Below are 18,656 nucleotides of genomic sequence, written 5' to 3'. Positions count from 1 at the left end.
ATTGTGTACAACTAGCTTTGTTACTGAATGATCTATCACTGGCCACTAACTCAGGGAATGAGTGGATGAGCCCTGGTGCTACTGGGGCGGATTGTTCTGTGCCAGGAACCCCAGGGGGGCTGGACAGCTCCTGGCTAGGTTTGCCAACACTGACCTCTCTGCCAGCAAGATGGACACCTACAGTGTTATAGAGAGAGGTTGGGAGCATACATGCAAGAGAGCAGGCAGGGAACACGTGATTGTGGATTGGGGTCAGTATAGGTTCAGCCCATGATCCATGGGCAGGGAAGGGGACGAGTGGGGTATGGTCATTCTGTTGCTATCAAGGCTTTTCTGGTCTGGCGGTTGGGCTATTCAGGTCTTTGCAAAATGTCTTTGTCAGTGACTTAAGAAAGTGTGGTTAGAAATAAGCACTGTGGCTTTTCATTAGAGCATCAGTTAGTCGGTCTTATCTATTTCTGGTTTTAACAGTTGGGCTGTATGGTGGAGCAAGAGAGCTCACTAACAGCTGCTCTATTTGTGATAATACAGTATAGAAACTGTTGTTTTTAAGAGATTCACTTCTCTTTTCTGGCTTTATTTATTAAAAAATATTTTTTTTAATGTTTGTTTATTTTTGAGAAAGGGAGAGCATGAACGGGGCAGGGGCAGAGAGAGAGGAAGACAGAGGATCTGAAGCAGGCTCTGTGCTAACAGCAGAGAGCCTGATGGGGGCTAGAACCCAGGAACTGTGAGATTATGACCTGAGCCAAAATCTGACCGTCAACCAACTGAGCCACCCAGGTGCCCCTTTTGGCTTTTATTTAAATTACATTTGCTTAAGCATAGCCTCAGTGTTCCTGATCATTTCTGAGTGACTGGTCTTTGGCTATATAAATCAGATGTTCAGTACAAAGTCATTTCTTTTGGATTATGGCCACTTAATATTACGTAGATGTTTACTCGTGATATGTTTGGTCAAATGTGAGACATAATTTTCCTTTTGTCTTTCTTTTAAAGCAACCCCCATGCATGTAAATAAAGGTAAATTTTGAGGGAGTGCCTCAGTAGTGAAAACCCATTATAATTAGACTGATTAGCTGTGGTATAAAGTATCTGGTAAAACCTGCTTTACACTCTGAGAGAATGGCTTCTTCTGTGTGGTCTAATTGTAGACATTACAGGATAGTTTATCTTTCAGAATAATTCAGGTTTATCTATACTTCTCATGTGTATCAGTAACCTAGAAGACAGCCTTTGTCTTCATCTTATATCTACATGGTAAAAGCAATAAAAGAATAAAAGAGGGAATGATTAAAACAAATTTTTTTTTAAGTTTATTCATTTATCTTGAGAGAGAGAAAGTACAAGCGAGGAAGAGCCAAAGAAAGAGGGGGAGAGAGAGAATCCTAAGCAGGCTCCATACTGACAGCACAGAGCCCGAGGGGCTCGAACTTGGCAAGATCATGAGATCATGACCTGAGCAGAGACTGAGGCTTAACCTACTGAGCCACCAGGTGCCCTGAAAGAGGGGATGATTTTAAAAGATCCTCCACTCTGTGAAAGGACATTAGGTATTAGTGCATTTAAAAGGAGAGTGACTTAGGGGCGCCTGGGTGGCGCAGTCGGTTAAGCGTCCGACTTCAGCCAGGTCACGATCTCGCGGTCCGTGAGTTCGAGCCCCGCATCAGGCTCTGGGCTGATGGCTCAGAGCCTGGAGCCTGTTTCCGATTCTGTGTCTCCCTCTCTCTCTGCCCCTCCCCCGTTCATGCTCTGTCTCTCTCTGTCCCAAAAATAAATAAACGTTGAAAAAAAAAATTAAAAAAAAAAAAATAAAAAAATAAAAGGAGAGTGACTTCAAGGCCAGCACCTCTTTCCTGCCACCTCCTCTGTTCTGAATGATAGTATGTGATACTTTCAGTTGTAGCTGTGACTATTACCTCACTCTCACACTGACTCTTTTTTGCCCCACTGTTTCTTTTTTTTTTTCTTTCTTTTTTTAATGTTTATTTATTTTTGAGAGAGAGTGTGAACAGGGGAGGGGCAGAGAGAGAGGGAGTCACAGAATCCAAAGCAGGTGCCAGGCTCCCAGCTGTCAGCACAGAGCCTGATGCAGGGCTTGAATCCATGAACTGTGAGATCATGACCTGAGCCAAAGTGGGATGCTTAACCGACTGAGCCACCTGCCGTCCTAAGCCCCATTGTTTCTTACACTTTAGTCACAATGGAATCACATGGAGGGTTTGTTAAATACATAGAGCTGGGCCTCAGCCCTAAAGTTTCTGATTCAGTGGGTCTGGGGTGGAGCCCAAGAATTTTCATTCCGCAAACCTTCCCCAATGGTGCTGTGGGTCCTAATCTGCATATCACGGCTTCAGCCTATCTCTGAAGTTACTAATTTCAACTACTAATTAGTCCTAGTCACTGTGGAAGCTACCAAGGTGTGCAAGTTGCTCTCGTGGTGTTGCGCAGGGGCTGCTACATGTTTGGAGATTATGTGTGTGATAGAATGGATACAGGCTTCAAGGTGTAAAGATAAAACCCTCAATGAAATCAGAGGGTAGTCATACCACTTCTAGTAGAGGAGGCAATTTGGAGGGTAAGGTTTGAATGTGTAGAATTAGGGTGGGGTATGTATTCAGGTCCAGGAGTGACATGATCAGAGGCAGGCAGGCAGGATTAGGGTATATAGGCAATATTTTAGTAGACTTAATCTACTGGTATCATTTTAAAAGGGGGTTTTGTTTGTCAGTTGTTAATTTATAAAGGCAATCTGGGGCATTTAAGGCTAAGGAAACTTTTACTTTGTTCAGAAATAAAAACAAAGTTACACAACAAGATACCTAGTTAAATAGCTAAATATATTCTTACACATAATTTTGATTTAGCCTGTGTTGCATTTATGCATTCCATATAATTTTGTTTTATTTTTGTTTTTGTTTTTGTTTTTAATTTTTTTTTTCAACGTTTATTTATTTTTGGGACAGAGAGAGACAGAGCATGAATGGGGGAGGGGCAGAGAGAGAGGGAGACACAGAATCGGAAACAGGCTCCAGGCTCTGAGCCATCAGCCCAGAGCCCGACGCGGGGCTCGAACTCACGGACCGTGAGATCGTGACCTGGCTGAAGTCGGACGCTTAACCGACTGCACCACCCAGGCGCCCCCATATAATTTTGTTTTAGTGTGGAATAAAAGCAAAAGATTTTTTCTCCCTTGAGATTTAACTTGGTGCCTGAATCTCTTTTATGAATGCAGAATTAGTTGCCTTGACATGTGACTTTATTTTGATTGACGTGCATACTTGCAAAGATAAGATCCCTTCTTTACGTTTAGTGACTTCCTACCACGATTTATTGGTAGATATATGTATGTCATAATGTATTTTAAAAACAGCCCTACCACCCCCAAAACTAGTAACAGTCATGCCATCCACTTCACCCTTTTTAAATGGTAATTTAGAGAATTAATTATGAACAAATATATCAGCTTTGGGCGCTTTGCGAAATTGTCCTTGGATTTTCTTCTTAGTTTTTGAGTTAGAATGTAGGAGGCAGTGGATATATTAAGATGAAAGAAATTCTTAGGTTTTGACAAATCAAGCAGTGCTGTGCATTAAATATTAAAAGGTTACTAACTCACATGAACACATCATCAGCTGATTATTTTATCTTGATGCTTTGTACCTTCATCCCTCAACAAGTACAAAAAGATCAAGATCATACTGTGCATATTCTTGATGGTTTGTACCTTCACCTTAGAACTCTTGAATTCCACATTGTCAGCTTTGAAATATGAAAAAAAAAGTTTCATAGATATATTAGTGAGTACTTTTTCCAGATTAAAATATAATGATAAATCTCATAGATGGAGTGGTGTAAAGCTTGAGTTTCCATGCAGAATAAATGTGAACAACATGCATTAAGTATTTGAATTTTATTAGAAAATAAGTATTTTTATTGAGAGGTTAGGATGTGAGTTGCATTTTTGAATAGTAAAACAAGCATGACTTTGGGGTTGTGTTGGCTTATAATTCAGAGATCACTGAAATCTTTCTTCATGTGATTCTTTCTTTAAAAAATTATTTAATTTTAATTTTTAAAGAGAGAGACTGTGAATGGGGAGAGGGAGAGAGAAAGAATCTTAAGCAGGTTCTGCGCTGAGCGTGGATAACTATGTGGTGCTCCGTCCCACAACGCTGGGACCATGACCTGACCCACAGTCAGGAGTCAGACACTCAACTGACTGAGCCACTCAGGTACCCCTTTTCGTGTGCTTCTTTTTTTTTTTTTTTTTTTTTTTAATTTTTTTTTTTTTTCAACGTTTATTTATTTTTGGGACAGAGAGAGACAGAGCATGAACGGGGGAGGGGCAGAGAGAGAGGGAGACACAGAATCGGAAACAGGCTCCAGGCTCTGAGCCATCAGCCCAGAGCCCGACGCGGGGCTCGAACTCACGGACCATGAGATCGTGACCTGGCTGAAGTCGGACGCTTAACCGACTGCGCCACCCAGGCGCCCCTCGTGTGCTTCTTTTTTTTTTTTTTTTAATTTTTTTTTTTTTTTCAACGTTTATTTATTTTTGGGACAGAGAGAGACAGAGCATGAACGGGGGAGGGGCAGAGAGAGAGGGAGACACAGAATCGGAAGCAGGCTCCAGGCTCTGAGCCATCAGCCCAGAGCCTGACGCGGGGCTCGAACTCACGGACCGAGATCGTGACCTGGCTGAAGTCGGACGCTTAACCGACTGCGCCACCCAGGCGCCCCGCCCCTCGTGTGCTTCTTAAAGAAAACAGTATTTTTCTGTTTTAAGTAGCTTTTGTATTAAGGCAACAGGAAGACAGGAATAGCATCAGCATTGGTTTGATGTGACTATCTCCACAAAGTGTCCAAACTACTGACTTAATCTTAACAGTATTCCTACTCAGTAAGTTCAAAATTATCTTTTTTCTCATTCCTCTCCCTTTGTCATTCAAAGAGTGGTTCTCTGCTCTGATCAGCAGGATGGACATCCCCTGTGAGCTTGGTAGAGAGGCGTAATCTTGGACCTCACTGTTGGCTGACTCAACAAACCTTATTTTATGTAATAAATGAACTTATATATGCACTCAAGCAAGATTATAGGATTGGTTAACCTTTTTCTTTTGTGTTTGTATCCTGTTAACCATTAGTTTTTTTCTTAAGTAATCTATTGCAACTGCAGTGTTTTGCTTCTGAGGTATTGTTTGGAAATTTATGAAGATGGGGAGCTTTCAGAATTTTTGGTTTATTGATGGATAGAAATGAATCCTTTAAAAATGGAAAAAATCTTCCTCCAGGCAGTGGAAAGTAGGATTCAGACAATATCTAAAACCCTTCCCTTACTCGTCATCCTTGTTTTTCTTTTGTGAATGTTCTTTTCTAAATAAAATTTTTAAAGATTTTATTTTTAAGTAATCTCTACACCCAGTGTGGGGCTCGAACCCATAACCCTGAGATCAAGAGTTCCATGCTCTACCTACTGAGCCAGCCAGGTGCCCCTGAGAATGTTTTTAAAACTTAATTGTTTTTTTTAATTAACAGCAGAATATATCTGTTACTTCTTCATTTGTGGATATCATTTGTTCCACTAATCCAACTGCCTTTGTTCATAATGTAAAAAAGATTTCTGGGCATTTTACACACATTATTAAAATGCTTGCCAGATGTATTGGCAAGAGGCCTTAGGTACACTGCATGTTTAAGCTGACACACATTGACACTGCTCACAGTTTCTTACAGAAGGGTGAAAAGAGCAGGGTATTAGATTAGACTTCCTAATTCTCCTGACCTGTGTTGATAAAGTCAGAATTTGTAACCACTGTAAGGGGAAAACATATCAGAGGTAAGATGATAAAAGCAGATAACTTACCTCATGTGGCTTGCTGTGATTACTGGCATAGACTTAGCTAAGACATATGCAGAGATAACATATGTCCTTAGTTTTCTTTTATGCATTTTTTTACAACTCAAAACACCAGATAGTTAAGGTGTACTTCTTGGGGAGCCATTAACCCTCTTGGTCCTTTGGTGGAGGTGGACATCAGGGGAGGCAGGGGAGGTAGATTTGTTTGTGACATTTAAAATATGAAAAGTAAAAAAAAAGATAAAATAAAATATGAAAAGTAAGAATTTTATATTTTCTGGCATAACTACATAAAAATCCATTTATCATCAAGACATTAGATTCAGTTTTAGCTTAAAAAATGTATTGAGCACATACTTTATAATTTATGGTTGATGTAACAGTACTGGGTGTTAGGGCTACAACATGTAGTAAGATGGGATCTTCGGTGCACCTGGGTGGCCCAGTCAGTTGAGCATCCGACTCTTGATTTCAGCTCAGGTCATGATCCCATGGTCGTGAGATGGAGCCACGCATTGGGCTCCACACTGAATGTGGAGCCTGCTTAAAATATTCTTTCTCTCCCTCTCCCTCTCCCCCCCCCCCCCGTTGTCACATACACTCTCTCAAATAAATAATAATTTAAAAAAAAAAGGAAAAAAGATAGGATCTCAGGGAGGTTGGGAATTTATCAGCAGTTTTTCTTTTGATTTGCTGTACCTTCTGAATTTTTCTAATGAACATCTGAAATGTTCATGAATTAAATGATAATTTAAATAAAATAAATAATTATTTAAAATAAATAATTAAAATAATTATTATAATTAAAATAAAAAACCCAGATATTCCTATTTATAAGTCTTGTCCTGCCCCTTCCCAGCTTTGGGTGGAATGGAGGAAGAAAGTACTACAACAGATGATTTACTGTAGAAGGTGGATTCAGGGATAGATGTGTTCACTGATGATAGACATCTCTTTCCTTTTTGAAGAAAGGGAGATAACTTCAGCCTAGCTGCTGAAGAAAGGTTTCTTGGAGGAAATAGTGGCTGAATTGACTCTTGTGAAGTAATTATCAAAGTTGGGAGGCTCATTCCAGGCACAGTGATGAAGAAACACAGAGACCATGAAACATGGTGTATATTGGGAATTGTAAGTAGTTGGGTAGCAGATGATGATGGTTCCACAGTAGTTGGTGGGCTCAGGAAGAGTCTGTTACTCTAAATCAGCAGTTTGTGCAAGTGAAAGACCTGAAGCAGGAGAGTAAGGTGGGTGTGGTTTTGTTTTTATACTTGTAAAAAATATTCAGCTTTCCTCCACTCAGTTCTAATCTAAATATACTAACATGGATACCTAAATATTGTATGACCTCAGCTTTCTTTTCTTCTAATGCAGAAGAACTTCAGATACTAAAGGAAGTGTGACTCTCCTGCTTTGTCCGTTCGGTAGAAAGGTTGTGTGAGAAGTGCTGTGGCACTCTGCTAGTCCTCTGGTAACACGAGCTCTAGTGCGATGTCCCCTGCTCTGTTCTGAAAGGAACGGAGAGTGACCTGTCTGGCCAGCTTCCTGTTGGGCTCTAATAATTTTATATTTGTGGGGGCTTTTCCCTTTCCTCTTGCTACTGGCAACATCCACATCAGTGCACCTCATCCTTCCTGAGCCCAGTGACAAAGAGTGGTGATTTTGTGATCTGCATCAGGGTGGGAAGTGGAGTGTGCTAGCCAGGTGGTCACAGGCTTTGCTGGCCTTCAGGTTTTCTTTTTGGGAAAGGCTTGAAAGTAGAGGTCTTGCTCGCAGTCTTGTCTCTGGCTAGCATTCTTCCCCTTTAAAAAACACCCGAGCACTTGATTTAGAACTGGCTTTTCCTTCTATCTATCTCGCTCTGAAATCTACTTTTTAGTGAGGGTAGTCTTCTTTGTTCAGTGTGTTTAAAAAAAGGCAAGGGGGAGGGTAGGACGTAGGTAAAGCATTACTAGTTGCTGGCATAGGAATGCTTCAGAGTTATGTCCTCTGTTTAATCTACCATTTGCCCTTTGTTTCCTTTTTAAGTCTTAGGTAGTGCCACTGTGGTGAGTTGGAGTCTTTGTACACCAAGTCATCAATTTTTCTCTCATGCCATAGGGAACTTGTGACCTCTCTTCCCCTGGTCAGTGCACTTAAGTATGTTTTACCCTTCTGTCAGTAACCTTTGTCACAACCTAATCTCTGCTCATCTGTCAGAGACACAGAGTTTCCCTGTTCAGAGTGTAGAACCATTTATGCCCCAGTCATCTGATTTTCAAGACACACCCAGTTTTACTTTATCTCAGAGTTCGCAGCAACTTTGTACTTTTTAGGGTCCTGCCTTCCATATGAGTCTCCCATAAACAGAAGACACATGATCATTTGTTTTTAATCATCAGTTGGTTTTTTAAATCATCACTTGGTTTATTTAATCAAGGGTTTAAAATACCCTGTACACATACGAATTGTGTCCTGCTTTCTCCCCTTTTTTCCTTTCTCACAGTCCTGCTGGTTTCTCTCCTTTAAGGTTCATGATGTGATATCTACAGATATTAATTAGATTGTTTGGTATATGGTTCACTGATGTTAGTGGCTATGAAGTGGTATTTGATGCTGATGCATTAATATTAATGAATAAAATAGGATACTCACATCTGTTTTATTTCAGATAGGCATGTCACTTTAATATAATATGGCTTGGTTAAAATTGATGCCATATAAATTCATTGTAGCTTTAAATGGAAATATAGTAAAAATCATTGTAAAAAATAACTCAAGAAATATATGACAGTTTTTGCTGCTGTGAAATAATTTCTCAGTCTCTGGTTGGTTCAAGCAAATAAGATGAATTTACCTGATTTTTGCTGTATTTTACTTAAATTAATTTTGGTTGGGACCATCTTATATTCTTTTGTCATTTATTACCTTCATCTTTGTCTCTGTAACTTTTGGGGGAGAGATATCCTATGGTTCTTGTATTTCTAGACATTTCTAGAAATCTGATTTTTTAAAAAAATTTCCCCCCTTCCAAACACATGTATCGAAATCACATGTTTATTGGCTCTGTTACTGGTAATAACCAGAGTTCATATGCTGAATTTCAGTGGTATGAAATTATGCGCAAATATGTTTCTAGAAACACTTGTGATATTTAAAAATACACATAAATGTCAAGACATTTCATTGAGAGATGTGAGAACAAGCTTCCAGGGCTCATGTCAGTGCTGGGCTCTGGGCGTGAATGTGAAGGCGTGGTGCGTGTGCTCAGACACTGCTGCTTGGGGAGAGGAGTTTGGGTGCATGCGTGTGTGTTTGGTGTGGAAGAGGTTTGTAGGAAATGTGTAAGCAGGCGTATCAGATATTTTGATTATCATTGTTTATATATAAAATATAAATACATGTAAAAATATAAATGTGTGTTGTGTGTTTGTGTGTGTGTATATGTAAATAATCCCTGTAATACCACGTTGTATTGTCTGGTAATATTACTGTATTATTACAGTATTACTGTATTATTGTATACACAGTATTACCGTATTATTACAGTAATATCACTGTAATGGGAAAGATTAAAAAAAATTTTTTTTTAACGTTTATTATTGAGAGACAGACAGACACAGAGCACGAGCAGGGGAGGGGCTGAGAGATGGAGAGACACAGAATCTGAAGCAGGCTCTAGGCTCTGAGCCTGACAGAGCCTGACACGGGGCTCGAACTTACAAACTGCGAGATCATGACCCGAGCCAAAGTCGGATGCCCAGCCGACTGAGCCACCCAGGTGCCCCTGGGAAAGATTTTTTTTAATCTCCATGTGATTCCTTTCCCTATGACAGTTTGTATGTCCTTGTTTTTCTGTGTATTGTTACATTAAATGTGAAGGTGTACGTTTTATATGGTGTAAATAAATGACATATTTTGAAATGTGCCCTGGAGATAATTTGTCAGTTCACATAGAGTTAATTTAATTCATTTTAGCTAATTTAGAGTATTCAGAAGAATAGTGATAGAACCATTGTCTTCGAGTTGGTGTAGCTGTGTTGCAGCAAACATCTTTGCACTCATGCATGTTTTGCTGGCATAGATGCCCTCAAGTGGAATTACTGAGTGGAAAAATTGGGTGGGTTTACATACAGATAGATATTGTCAAATCACCCTTTGAAAAGTGTGCACTCACATCAGTGCATTGTGAGAGTCCCCATTTTCCCCATTCACTGCCTACTTGACTCCCCCGGTATCTTAGATGTGAGATTTTTAAAGATAACAGCCTGAGAGCTCATTACCTGAGCATTTAGCACAGCTGTTGCTTGTAAAAATCCTTTTGAAATAAAATAGTACTAATACTTGGGAAACTGTTCCTTTGTGCATTTGTTTGGGACATGTTTTAACTTTATTACAGGGTCATTCTATGTTTAAAGGTTACCACAGAAAGGAAATTTATCATGTCCTTCAAGTTAATTTGCTATTGTGTACACTTTGTAATCAGGAAATAACATTTGGAGAAAATGCCTCATGTTGCAGTTTGACTTCCTTTTACTTGGCCTTTAGAGTGGACAAAGGACAAATTAGTATTCTCTTAAAATAATTTACACATTGACATTTGGTTTTTCATAGATTATCTAAGTTCTTCTTTACATTTTAACTTCACACAAGTTGCCCTGTGTAAGCTGTACTCCTGTTCTTTCTAATGACTGCTCCCAGGATCCCTGGGGAGATGGCAGGATCAGTGCTGCCTCTGGGTCTACCCTGCCTTCCATAGGAGTGGGATCATGGCACAGTGGGAAAGAGTTGTGAGGACTCAGATTTAAGCCTCAAAGTGATGTGATTTTTGAGCCAGTTAATGAACCTCTGGGAGGTTCAGGGTCTCTATGTACAAAATAGGATTGACAGCCCCCACCATAGGGATTTTTATAGAGTGGAAATACTGTGTATTAAATACCTGCACATAGAAGGTACTAGTAGCTAGTGAAGTGGTGGAATAGTAATAATTGGAAACATTTATGAGCATTGACCCCTTTGTAATGAAAAACAAACTCTTTTTGCCAAAGTATATGTGTCCTAGTAAAGTAGCTGATACTAGATAACATTTTATTAGTCCTCATTATTGTTTTAAAAAAGCCTGCCTCTATTTCTGGCCATATGGAGGATTAGAAATACTTACTGATAGACTTACATGTGCTGGGTAATATATTACACCACATATGCATATGTTGGTATGTATTCTGTATTAAAACATATATAAACATAAATAAATAAATCTTTTTAATAAATAGCCATGCTTATAAGAAAGTAATTTTCCTGAGGTTGGGATTTGTTAATGCTGTAAACCTGATATGTGCCCTGAAATTATGTGCCACTTTCTGGTAGCCTAGACTGAGTTTGGATGGGCTCTGAACATGGGGCACAAGAGATAAAGGCTGAGGCCAGTGAAGTGTGGACAGAGGGGACACTCCGGGATAATTTAAGGATTCCCAAAGGGCAACATCCTCCTGGGGGGTGGGGGGGCTGTCAGAGAGAATTTTAACTAGAGGGCCACAGTCACACTGTTCTGGGGCCAGAATTCATACTATGTATGTGGCTTAAAAAAAAAAAAAAATTTTAAAATGGATTGGTAGTGAACCCATCAGAAGAGAACAAACATCTGTGGAAGAACTCTTTTTTTTTTTTTTTTTTAACATTTATTTATTTTTGAGACAGAGACAGAGCATGAACGGGGGAGGGGCAGAGAGAGAGGGAGACACAGAATCAGAAACAGGCTCCAGGCTCTGAGCCATCCGCCCAGAGCCCGACACGGGGCTCGAACTCACGGACCGTGAGATCGTGACCTGAGCTGAAGTCGGACGCTTAACTGACTGCGCCACCCAGGCGCCCCTGGAAGAACTCTTTTTAAACCAAGGCCTCTACGATTCCCCACAGATAGAGTTCCAAGGACACGAGCTCATAAGAATGAACATCCATAGAAGAAAACTATGCTGAGAGTCAGGAGATAAGACAAACTACAGAAGCTCTCAAAGGCTGTGGATATTAGAATTACCATATGGAATATAAAATAAGTTTGTCTACTGTGTATAAATAAGACATTGAGAATATAATGTAGGATAAAGAGTGGAAAATGACCATAGGTTTGAAAAAGAACCAAAGGGATCTTTTATAAATGATACATAGTAATGTAAATAAATAGACTGGTTAAGCACATTAGACACAGTGAAAGGGCTCAGAGCTGAAATGGAAGACAGACCAAGATTGAAAGTATAAAAGAAAGGTTAAGAGATATGGAGAGATAGGATGAAAATGTGTCACATGTTGAACCTGTTGAATCTCAGAAAAAGAGAAGAGCATGGAGGAGACATAATAAAGAAAAGGTATGATGGCAGAACCCTGTTCAGCATTGGGTGAAGTATACAAATGAGAAGCCAACGAATACTAAATCAGATAAAGAAGACATTCCTACTAGACATATGATCATGAGACTGGAGAATAGTGGAGACTTTGGTGTGGAGGTGCTGGGGTCGAGGGGCAGTTTCAAAGGATGGGTAACCCAGAAGGGAATGGCAGACAGATAGCTTCTATTTTAATAGAGAAGTAGAAACCAGAAGATAGTCTAATGATACCCTCAAAGTAATGAGAAAAAAAGCATTAACCTACAGTTCTGTATTCAGGAAACCCATGGTTCAACGTTGAATGCAAAGTAGACATTTCAAACTAAGAGAATAGCTAAAGATATAATTGGTTTGTGCCTTTTAACTTTGGGGTGTGGGAGGAGGAAAATCTGAGGGAGGGCAAGAACATTGAGATGATTTAGGAGGTTGTGATTCAATCTCCTCATGAGCCCCAAAATACTTCGTAAATGCCATGTATAAAATGAAGAAACGCTTTATGTGAGTTGCTTGCTTCTGATGACTGATACAGGTTGGATTTGGCTGTTTTTGCCTGTTTGGCAGTTGATAAGGCTGAGCATTTATGTAGATGTTGGAAAACTGAGATGGAAGAATGATGGCTTGAGGAGGGAGAGCTGACAGACACAGTAGGGGTGGATGGCTATAAGGCTATGACTTTGGGATTCAGGCCAAGTTAAATGAGCTCTCCCAAGAGAGAGAAAATCTGAAGTTTGGCATTTGGAATAGAATCCCATTCACAGTAAGTTGTATCATCAAGACTTGTCTACATGCTCAGTTTAATAGTCCATGCCTGAGCTAGTGAAAATAGCTGCATTTCAGAATATATATATTTTTTTCTGTAAATTTTCTTTCTGAAAAGACTTTCTTAAGCTTTGATGGAAAGCTGGTGTAGTTATTTATCTGTGTACATTCATTGGAGGAATTATAATGAAGTCAGATGGTAGCCTAGGATTGGTGGAAATCTAAGAACAGGGTGGTGTTTGGAGGCCAGGACCAAAATCTTAAACATTTCAGTGAGGTTACTATGATGAAAACATTCTGCATTTTCACTACATTTGAGATCTTATTTTATTTTTATTATTTTTTAAAGATTTTATGTTTAAGTAATCTCTACATGCCACATGGGGCTTGAACTCTCAATCCTGAGATCAAGGGTCTCGTGCTATACTGACTTGAGCCAGCCAGGTGTTCCTAGTTTTCGGATTTTGTGAAACTACTTATAAAATTATTTGTTCATTTGTGTGTTTCAGACATAAGACCTGTATCTCCGAGAGATTCCAGTAAAGAGATATATATGGAGTATGAAAATAATTTTATTTTTTGGTGTTTTATTCTGTTTTTAATGGTAATAAAAGTCCGTATTACCATGATCTATTTGATCACTTACTGTGGGTGAAGAAGACTTAGAGACTGAGGTCAAATAGAGTTCTTATTTGTGTCTTTTAATCCATTTGTTGAAGTCACAGGTTATTTTGGCTGATTCTATACTGAATAAAATGTCTGTTTATGCACTTAGAATAAAAAACCGAAACCATTTTGTTTTTAACTAACGAAATCTGACTGAATCAGAACTCTTTAAAACTATCACATACTTTTGAATTTATGACTTTGTAGCACAGTGTACAGTGAATACTCTGAACATGAAGTCTTTGTGAAACTTTGAACTTGCTTGGCTTTGAAAACATTTCTTTGATCATGGTTGTGTTGGCTTGATAGGATTTGACAGTCCTTGAAATTGGCTTTTATTTACTTATAGGCTCGTCAGTATAACTTACTGAAACGTAAAATGTACAGAACTCTGCTCTAATTATCTGATTTAAAGTAAGGATTTGTATTGATCTGTTCTCTACAGCCAGATAGTAAGGCTAAAAGTAATTTATTTTTCTTGTTTTACATAGATTAAATTCACAATAATTATCAGATTTAATTACATAATTCCTAGCTGGTACAAGAAGTGAGAATATTCATTTTCTTAGAGATGTGTCTGATTATGAAAAAGACTATCATAATTCTTGGTAGATCATTGCCAATACAGGCTTAAGAAATCTCTCCTGCCACCCACCCTTAGTTGCATACACAGATTGACATTCTGATGTTTTAAATTCTCTTCGCTGAATCCAGGGAACCAAATTCCTTTTGAATCAAGCAAGGTGTAATAAGTAAAATACTTAAAAGCCTGCCCTTCTTGGTTTTGTTCTTATTCTATGTAGGAAAACATCCTAATTATTTGCCTGATACATCTTTTGCATTTGTATGGAGTACTTTTACTTTGTCAGATGTGTGTGCTTGCCTTTTCTGCATCACTGGCCAGTACTATGTAAGCAGAACTTAGATCATGAATGTTAGTGAGCTTTCCCCTTTTCAAAAAGTGCCATAAAATTAAGTTTTGCAAGCATTCTGTCATTTTTAGGTGGTAAATATTCACATGTTTACAGAATATAATATTGAAAGAGGATTCATTTGGTACAGGACTGTCAGTATATAATTTTAAAATATATGTCAAACAAAAGCACTTTGGTGGGAATTCTAACGCAAGATGTGTGCCTGTTTAAAATGCTAAAATGCCACTTTTAATTTTTTAAAAGTGATTTTATTTTTGAAAAGGTAGTCAACTTCTGAGTGTTCCAAAGGAGGTATTACTAGTACTCAGGGACAAACTCTGCAAGTAGAAAATAAAACTTAAATCATGGTCAGTTAAGTTTATATGTCATGAAGTCAGACCATTTATACTAGTTATGGCTTGTCAGGTATTAATTGAGAAATGTTTGTCTCTACCCTGGAAGTCTCAGTAATAAGACACCCCGTCCCTCAAGACTACAATGTTTCTGTCCTAACACTCCCTGTTCCCCACTCATCTGATTTCTAAGGTGAGGGGAAAGAGATGTACTTATTATGGCGTAAGATTTAGGATAGCAAGACTGTTATCTGCCTCTAGGAAGGAAAATTGACATTTCTCTTCTTTCTCTTCTAGATTGTCTTTTTACTCGGGCCACTCTTCATTCTCCATGTACTGCATGCTGTTCGTGGCAGTAAGTACTCTGTTTATGGGGGATTATGTACCGCATACAATTCATGTGTTCAGCCTGGGTGTCCTCTCCTGTGTGGCCACCCCTGGCATCTCATCAGCTGTGCTCCATTGCTGGCCGCAGTTGAGAGAATGGATGCCTGTGCTTCTGCCAAAGCCAGTAACAACTGTTCAGAAGTATTTTTGTCCTTCATGTAAAGGTAGCAAACGGACACAATTAGGGAGCAGGTTGCAAATTGAGAACCTTCAGGACTGTAGGGAGTCTTCACTGTTGAAGTAGGTTTTTCCTGACAGCGGTAGAAACCTAATCATCAAATCTGTAAACCTGGTGCTAAGAATTGGTTGATGTGTGCCCTCCCTTTGGGACATATTTCCTGGAACGTAGCAACACCTTCTGTGTAATCACAGCAGGTCACTGATCTGAAATAACAGGCGAAGGTGACCGCTGCTGTGATAACCTTACCCTAACTGGGAGCCCTGGCCCCCTGTGCTTGGCAGGAGGGTGCGGCAGCCTGGCCTCTTTCCTCCTGACGGCTGCTGGGTTTAGGAGTTGAGTTTTGATTAGCTGATGTGATGGCAGTTGTTGCTTCCTTTTGAGTAGGTTTTATTTTCCTTTCACCTTCTGAAGTATTTCATTGATGGCTTTCCACGGGACTAGAAAGGTTTCGGCTTCTGGGAGAGGCAGTTGCTGCTTCAGGAGCTTTTCATGTATACGGTTTTCAGGTCCACTTCTAATTGCTAGTCCAGAAAGCAGCATGGCCATTTGCACCTGCAGTATACAAAGCTGAAGGTGAAGAGTTAGAAAATATTTGCATCTACATTCTTCATATCTAGAGACAAATGTGTATCCAGAGTAGCTTTAGGAAGACCCAGCTTTAGGGCATATACAAGGAATGTGTATGAATGTATGATTTGAGAGAGAGAGAGAGCAGGAGCAGGGGAGAGTGGCAGAGGGAGAGAGAAAGAATCTTAAGTAGGGCTCAATCCCACTACCCTGGGATCATAACTGGAGCTGAAATCAAGAGTTGGGCTCTCAACAGACTGAGCAACCCAGGTGCCCCTGCAAGGAGTCTTTAAAGGTCAATTCAGTTGACTTATTTTTTATAATGTTCCCAGTTTCCGTCTGTCTCTGTCTCTTTCTCTCTTTATATAAAGTTAAGAACAAATTTCCAATAAATTCCAACAAAGTTCCAACAAATTTTCAACAAAATTTGTTAGAAAAACTCTTAAGAGAGGGGGAGAAGATCTTCACCCTAAAGGATCAGCTGTAACTTTTAATCTTATGAATGGACTTTTATATAGTTGTGTTCTATGTAAATTTTTTCTCCCCCTTGGTCACATTAAGTGCTATAGAAGTACTTAATGCTTACATATAAGTCCATGATATGTAATATTAAGAGTAGACTGCTGGGAGTTAATTTGGTCTCATTTAGAGAGATTTTAAAATCAATTTTTACCAGAATCCTGCTTTTATTGGAAAAACCAAATTTGAAAAGTCAAAAGAATATAAAAATTACAGATGTGTGTGTTATATAAAATTCAAACCCACAATTTCACAACCATTTCAGTAGAACTAATTTTGGCTTCTTCAGCATTTCTGGATTTTAAGTCTTTTGTCTTAGGTTAATTTAATTTTGTGAGGAAGCAACAGGGTACTAATTCAGCAGAATTTAGGGCTTCTTTTTGAAAACACACACCCAAATGTTTCTGAAAATGTGCCATGAGGAATGTGACTTATTTGAAGGGAGTAACAAGAAGTACTATTCCAATATCCTCTGTTCATTTATCTTACTAGGAAAAGTTAGCATTCTTTCTAAAAGGAGCCACTGTATATTTTTCTTTTTAAATAGGGTATAGAGACAGGGGGCGATGAAGGCTAGAGCCATTAGTAGCCTGAGAAATCTTCCCAAAGCACAAGTTTGTGACTACACTGATGGCTTTTGAACGTTTGGATGTGATTTTGTATGCCCACAGCCGACCTCACCAGGGTAGGTTTTGAGCTTTGTTAGGTCCTTCATCTGCATGTATCAGTATCTTTTCAGTGTTTAAGGAGAGAGACTTAATAATCTGCACCTGGGTGCTCCAGTTGGTTGGGCGCCCCACTCTTGATTTCAGCTCAGGTCACAATCTCAGGGTTGGTGGGTTCGAACAGTGTAGTTCGTCGTGGGTTCTGACTGTGCAGAGCCTTCTTGGGATTCTCTCTCTCTCCCCCTTTCTGCTTCTCCCTCTCAAAAATAAATTAACTTAAAAAATTAAAAAAAGATTAAGTAAAAACTTGAAAAAATAAATACTAAGGAAATACATAAATAAATTTAAACTAAATAAATAAAATGTAAAAAAGAAAAAGAAAAAAAAAGAATCTGAGGTTGATACAGATGATTTGCGTTGATACTACTTTAATTGTTGATTCTAGTAATCCTCATGAAGTAGAAGAGGGATGGTTGCCACCCTTTTTATAAATGGAGAAGTAGGGGCCTTGGGAGGCTATTAAGGTCTGTAAGTTCTCTACTGGTCTCTTATTAATCAGGTTCCCTTGGTTTGCTGATTGTCTGCTTGATCTTAACCCTAGTCCAATTATTTTGAAGGTCAGGTGATGACATACAACTTTACCACCTGTTTTTAATTGTAAAGTATATTCTTAGATGTATCAGCGTCCATATCCTATAGTTTACTGTTCATCTTTGCTCCTTTGACCCTTCTCAAAATAGATGTATATTCAGTCAGATATAAACTTTTACTGAGGGCTCCTCTGTAAAATATAAAACTAATGTACAGAAGACAAAATGATTATTTAGAGGGCCTCAGTGGTAAGCCTGCTCTGTGGACACCCAGGAGCATATGAGGAGGCAAGTTAGGGCTATAAGCAGAGGGAAAATTACTGACACTGTAGTTTGATAATTGGGTATGAGCTATTAGATATAAAGTTATAATGAAAAGTTCCAATAAATATGTTTCTCAGAGACCAAGGCCTTTTTGGAGAAGAAAGTTGGCCGGAGCAGTCGTGCACTGCATTTCACTGACTCTAAGCAGTGGAAATATTTACTTGATGTGGATGTAGGCCCAAGCTTTTATTTCAGCCCCTGAACACACAGATGGCTCCCGCTTTCCAGCTTTCACATTTATATAAAACATTTAACCACTCCACCTCCTCTGCCAATTCCTTAGGCAATGACTCATCTTGTTTCCCTAGGCATCTTGGCATCATGGGCCAGTCCCAGATTTGGGTGGAGATGTACAGTCATTTAAATTCTGAGGATGGCTTTTGATAGTCAAAATTTGTCAGGAAATCCTGACACCCAGAAATTAACTTCTACTTGAAGAAGTATCTTAAGAGAAGATATTCCTGACCATTGTTGTTCACCTCTGGCAGGCAGCCCAGCCCTGCACTTTACACAGT

General features: G+C 39.2%; 1 protein-coding gene across 2 annotated transcripts in view; it reads left to right on the top strand.

Annotated features, from left to right (window-relative positions):
* PLPP1 (phospholipid phosphatase 1) overlaps positions 1-18,656 on the top strand; it is a 91,011-nt gene that overhangs the window by 64,144 nt on the left and 8,211 nt on the right. For both annotated transcript variants that reach the window (XM_030321043.1, XM_030321053.1), the window contains exon 4: positions 15,206-15,263. In XM_030321043.1, the coding sequence (XP_030176903.1) occupies positions 15,206-15,263 (58 nt within the window). The remainder of the gene's footprint in view (positions 1-15,205; positions 15,264-18,656) is intronic.

This window comes from Lynx canadensis, chromosome A1 (genome assembly GCF_007474595.2).
Source record: "Lynx canadensis isolate LIC74 chromosome A1, mLynCan4.pri.v2, whole genome shotgun sequence".
In the NCBI taxonomy this organism is placed as follows: Eukaryota; Metazoa; Chordata; class Mammalia; order Carnivora; family Felidae; genus Lynx; species Lynx canadensis.
The sequence above is the reverse complement of the archived record's forward strand: the minus strand, read 5'-3'. Positions and strand labels throughout refer to the sequence as shown.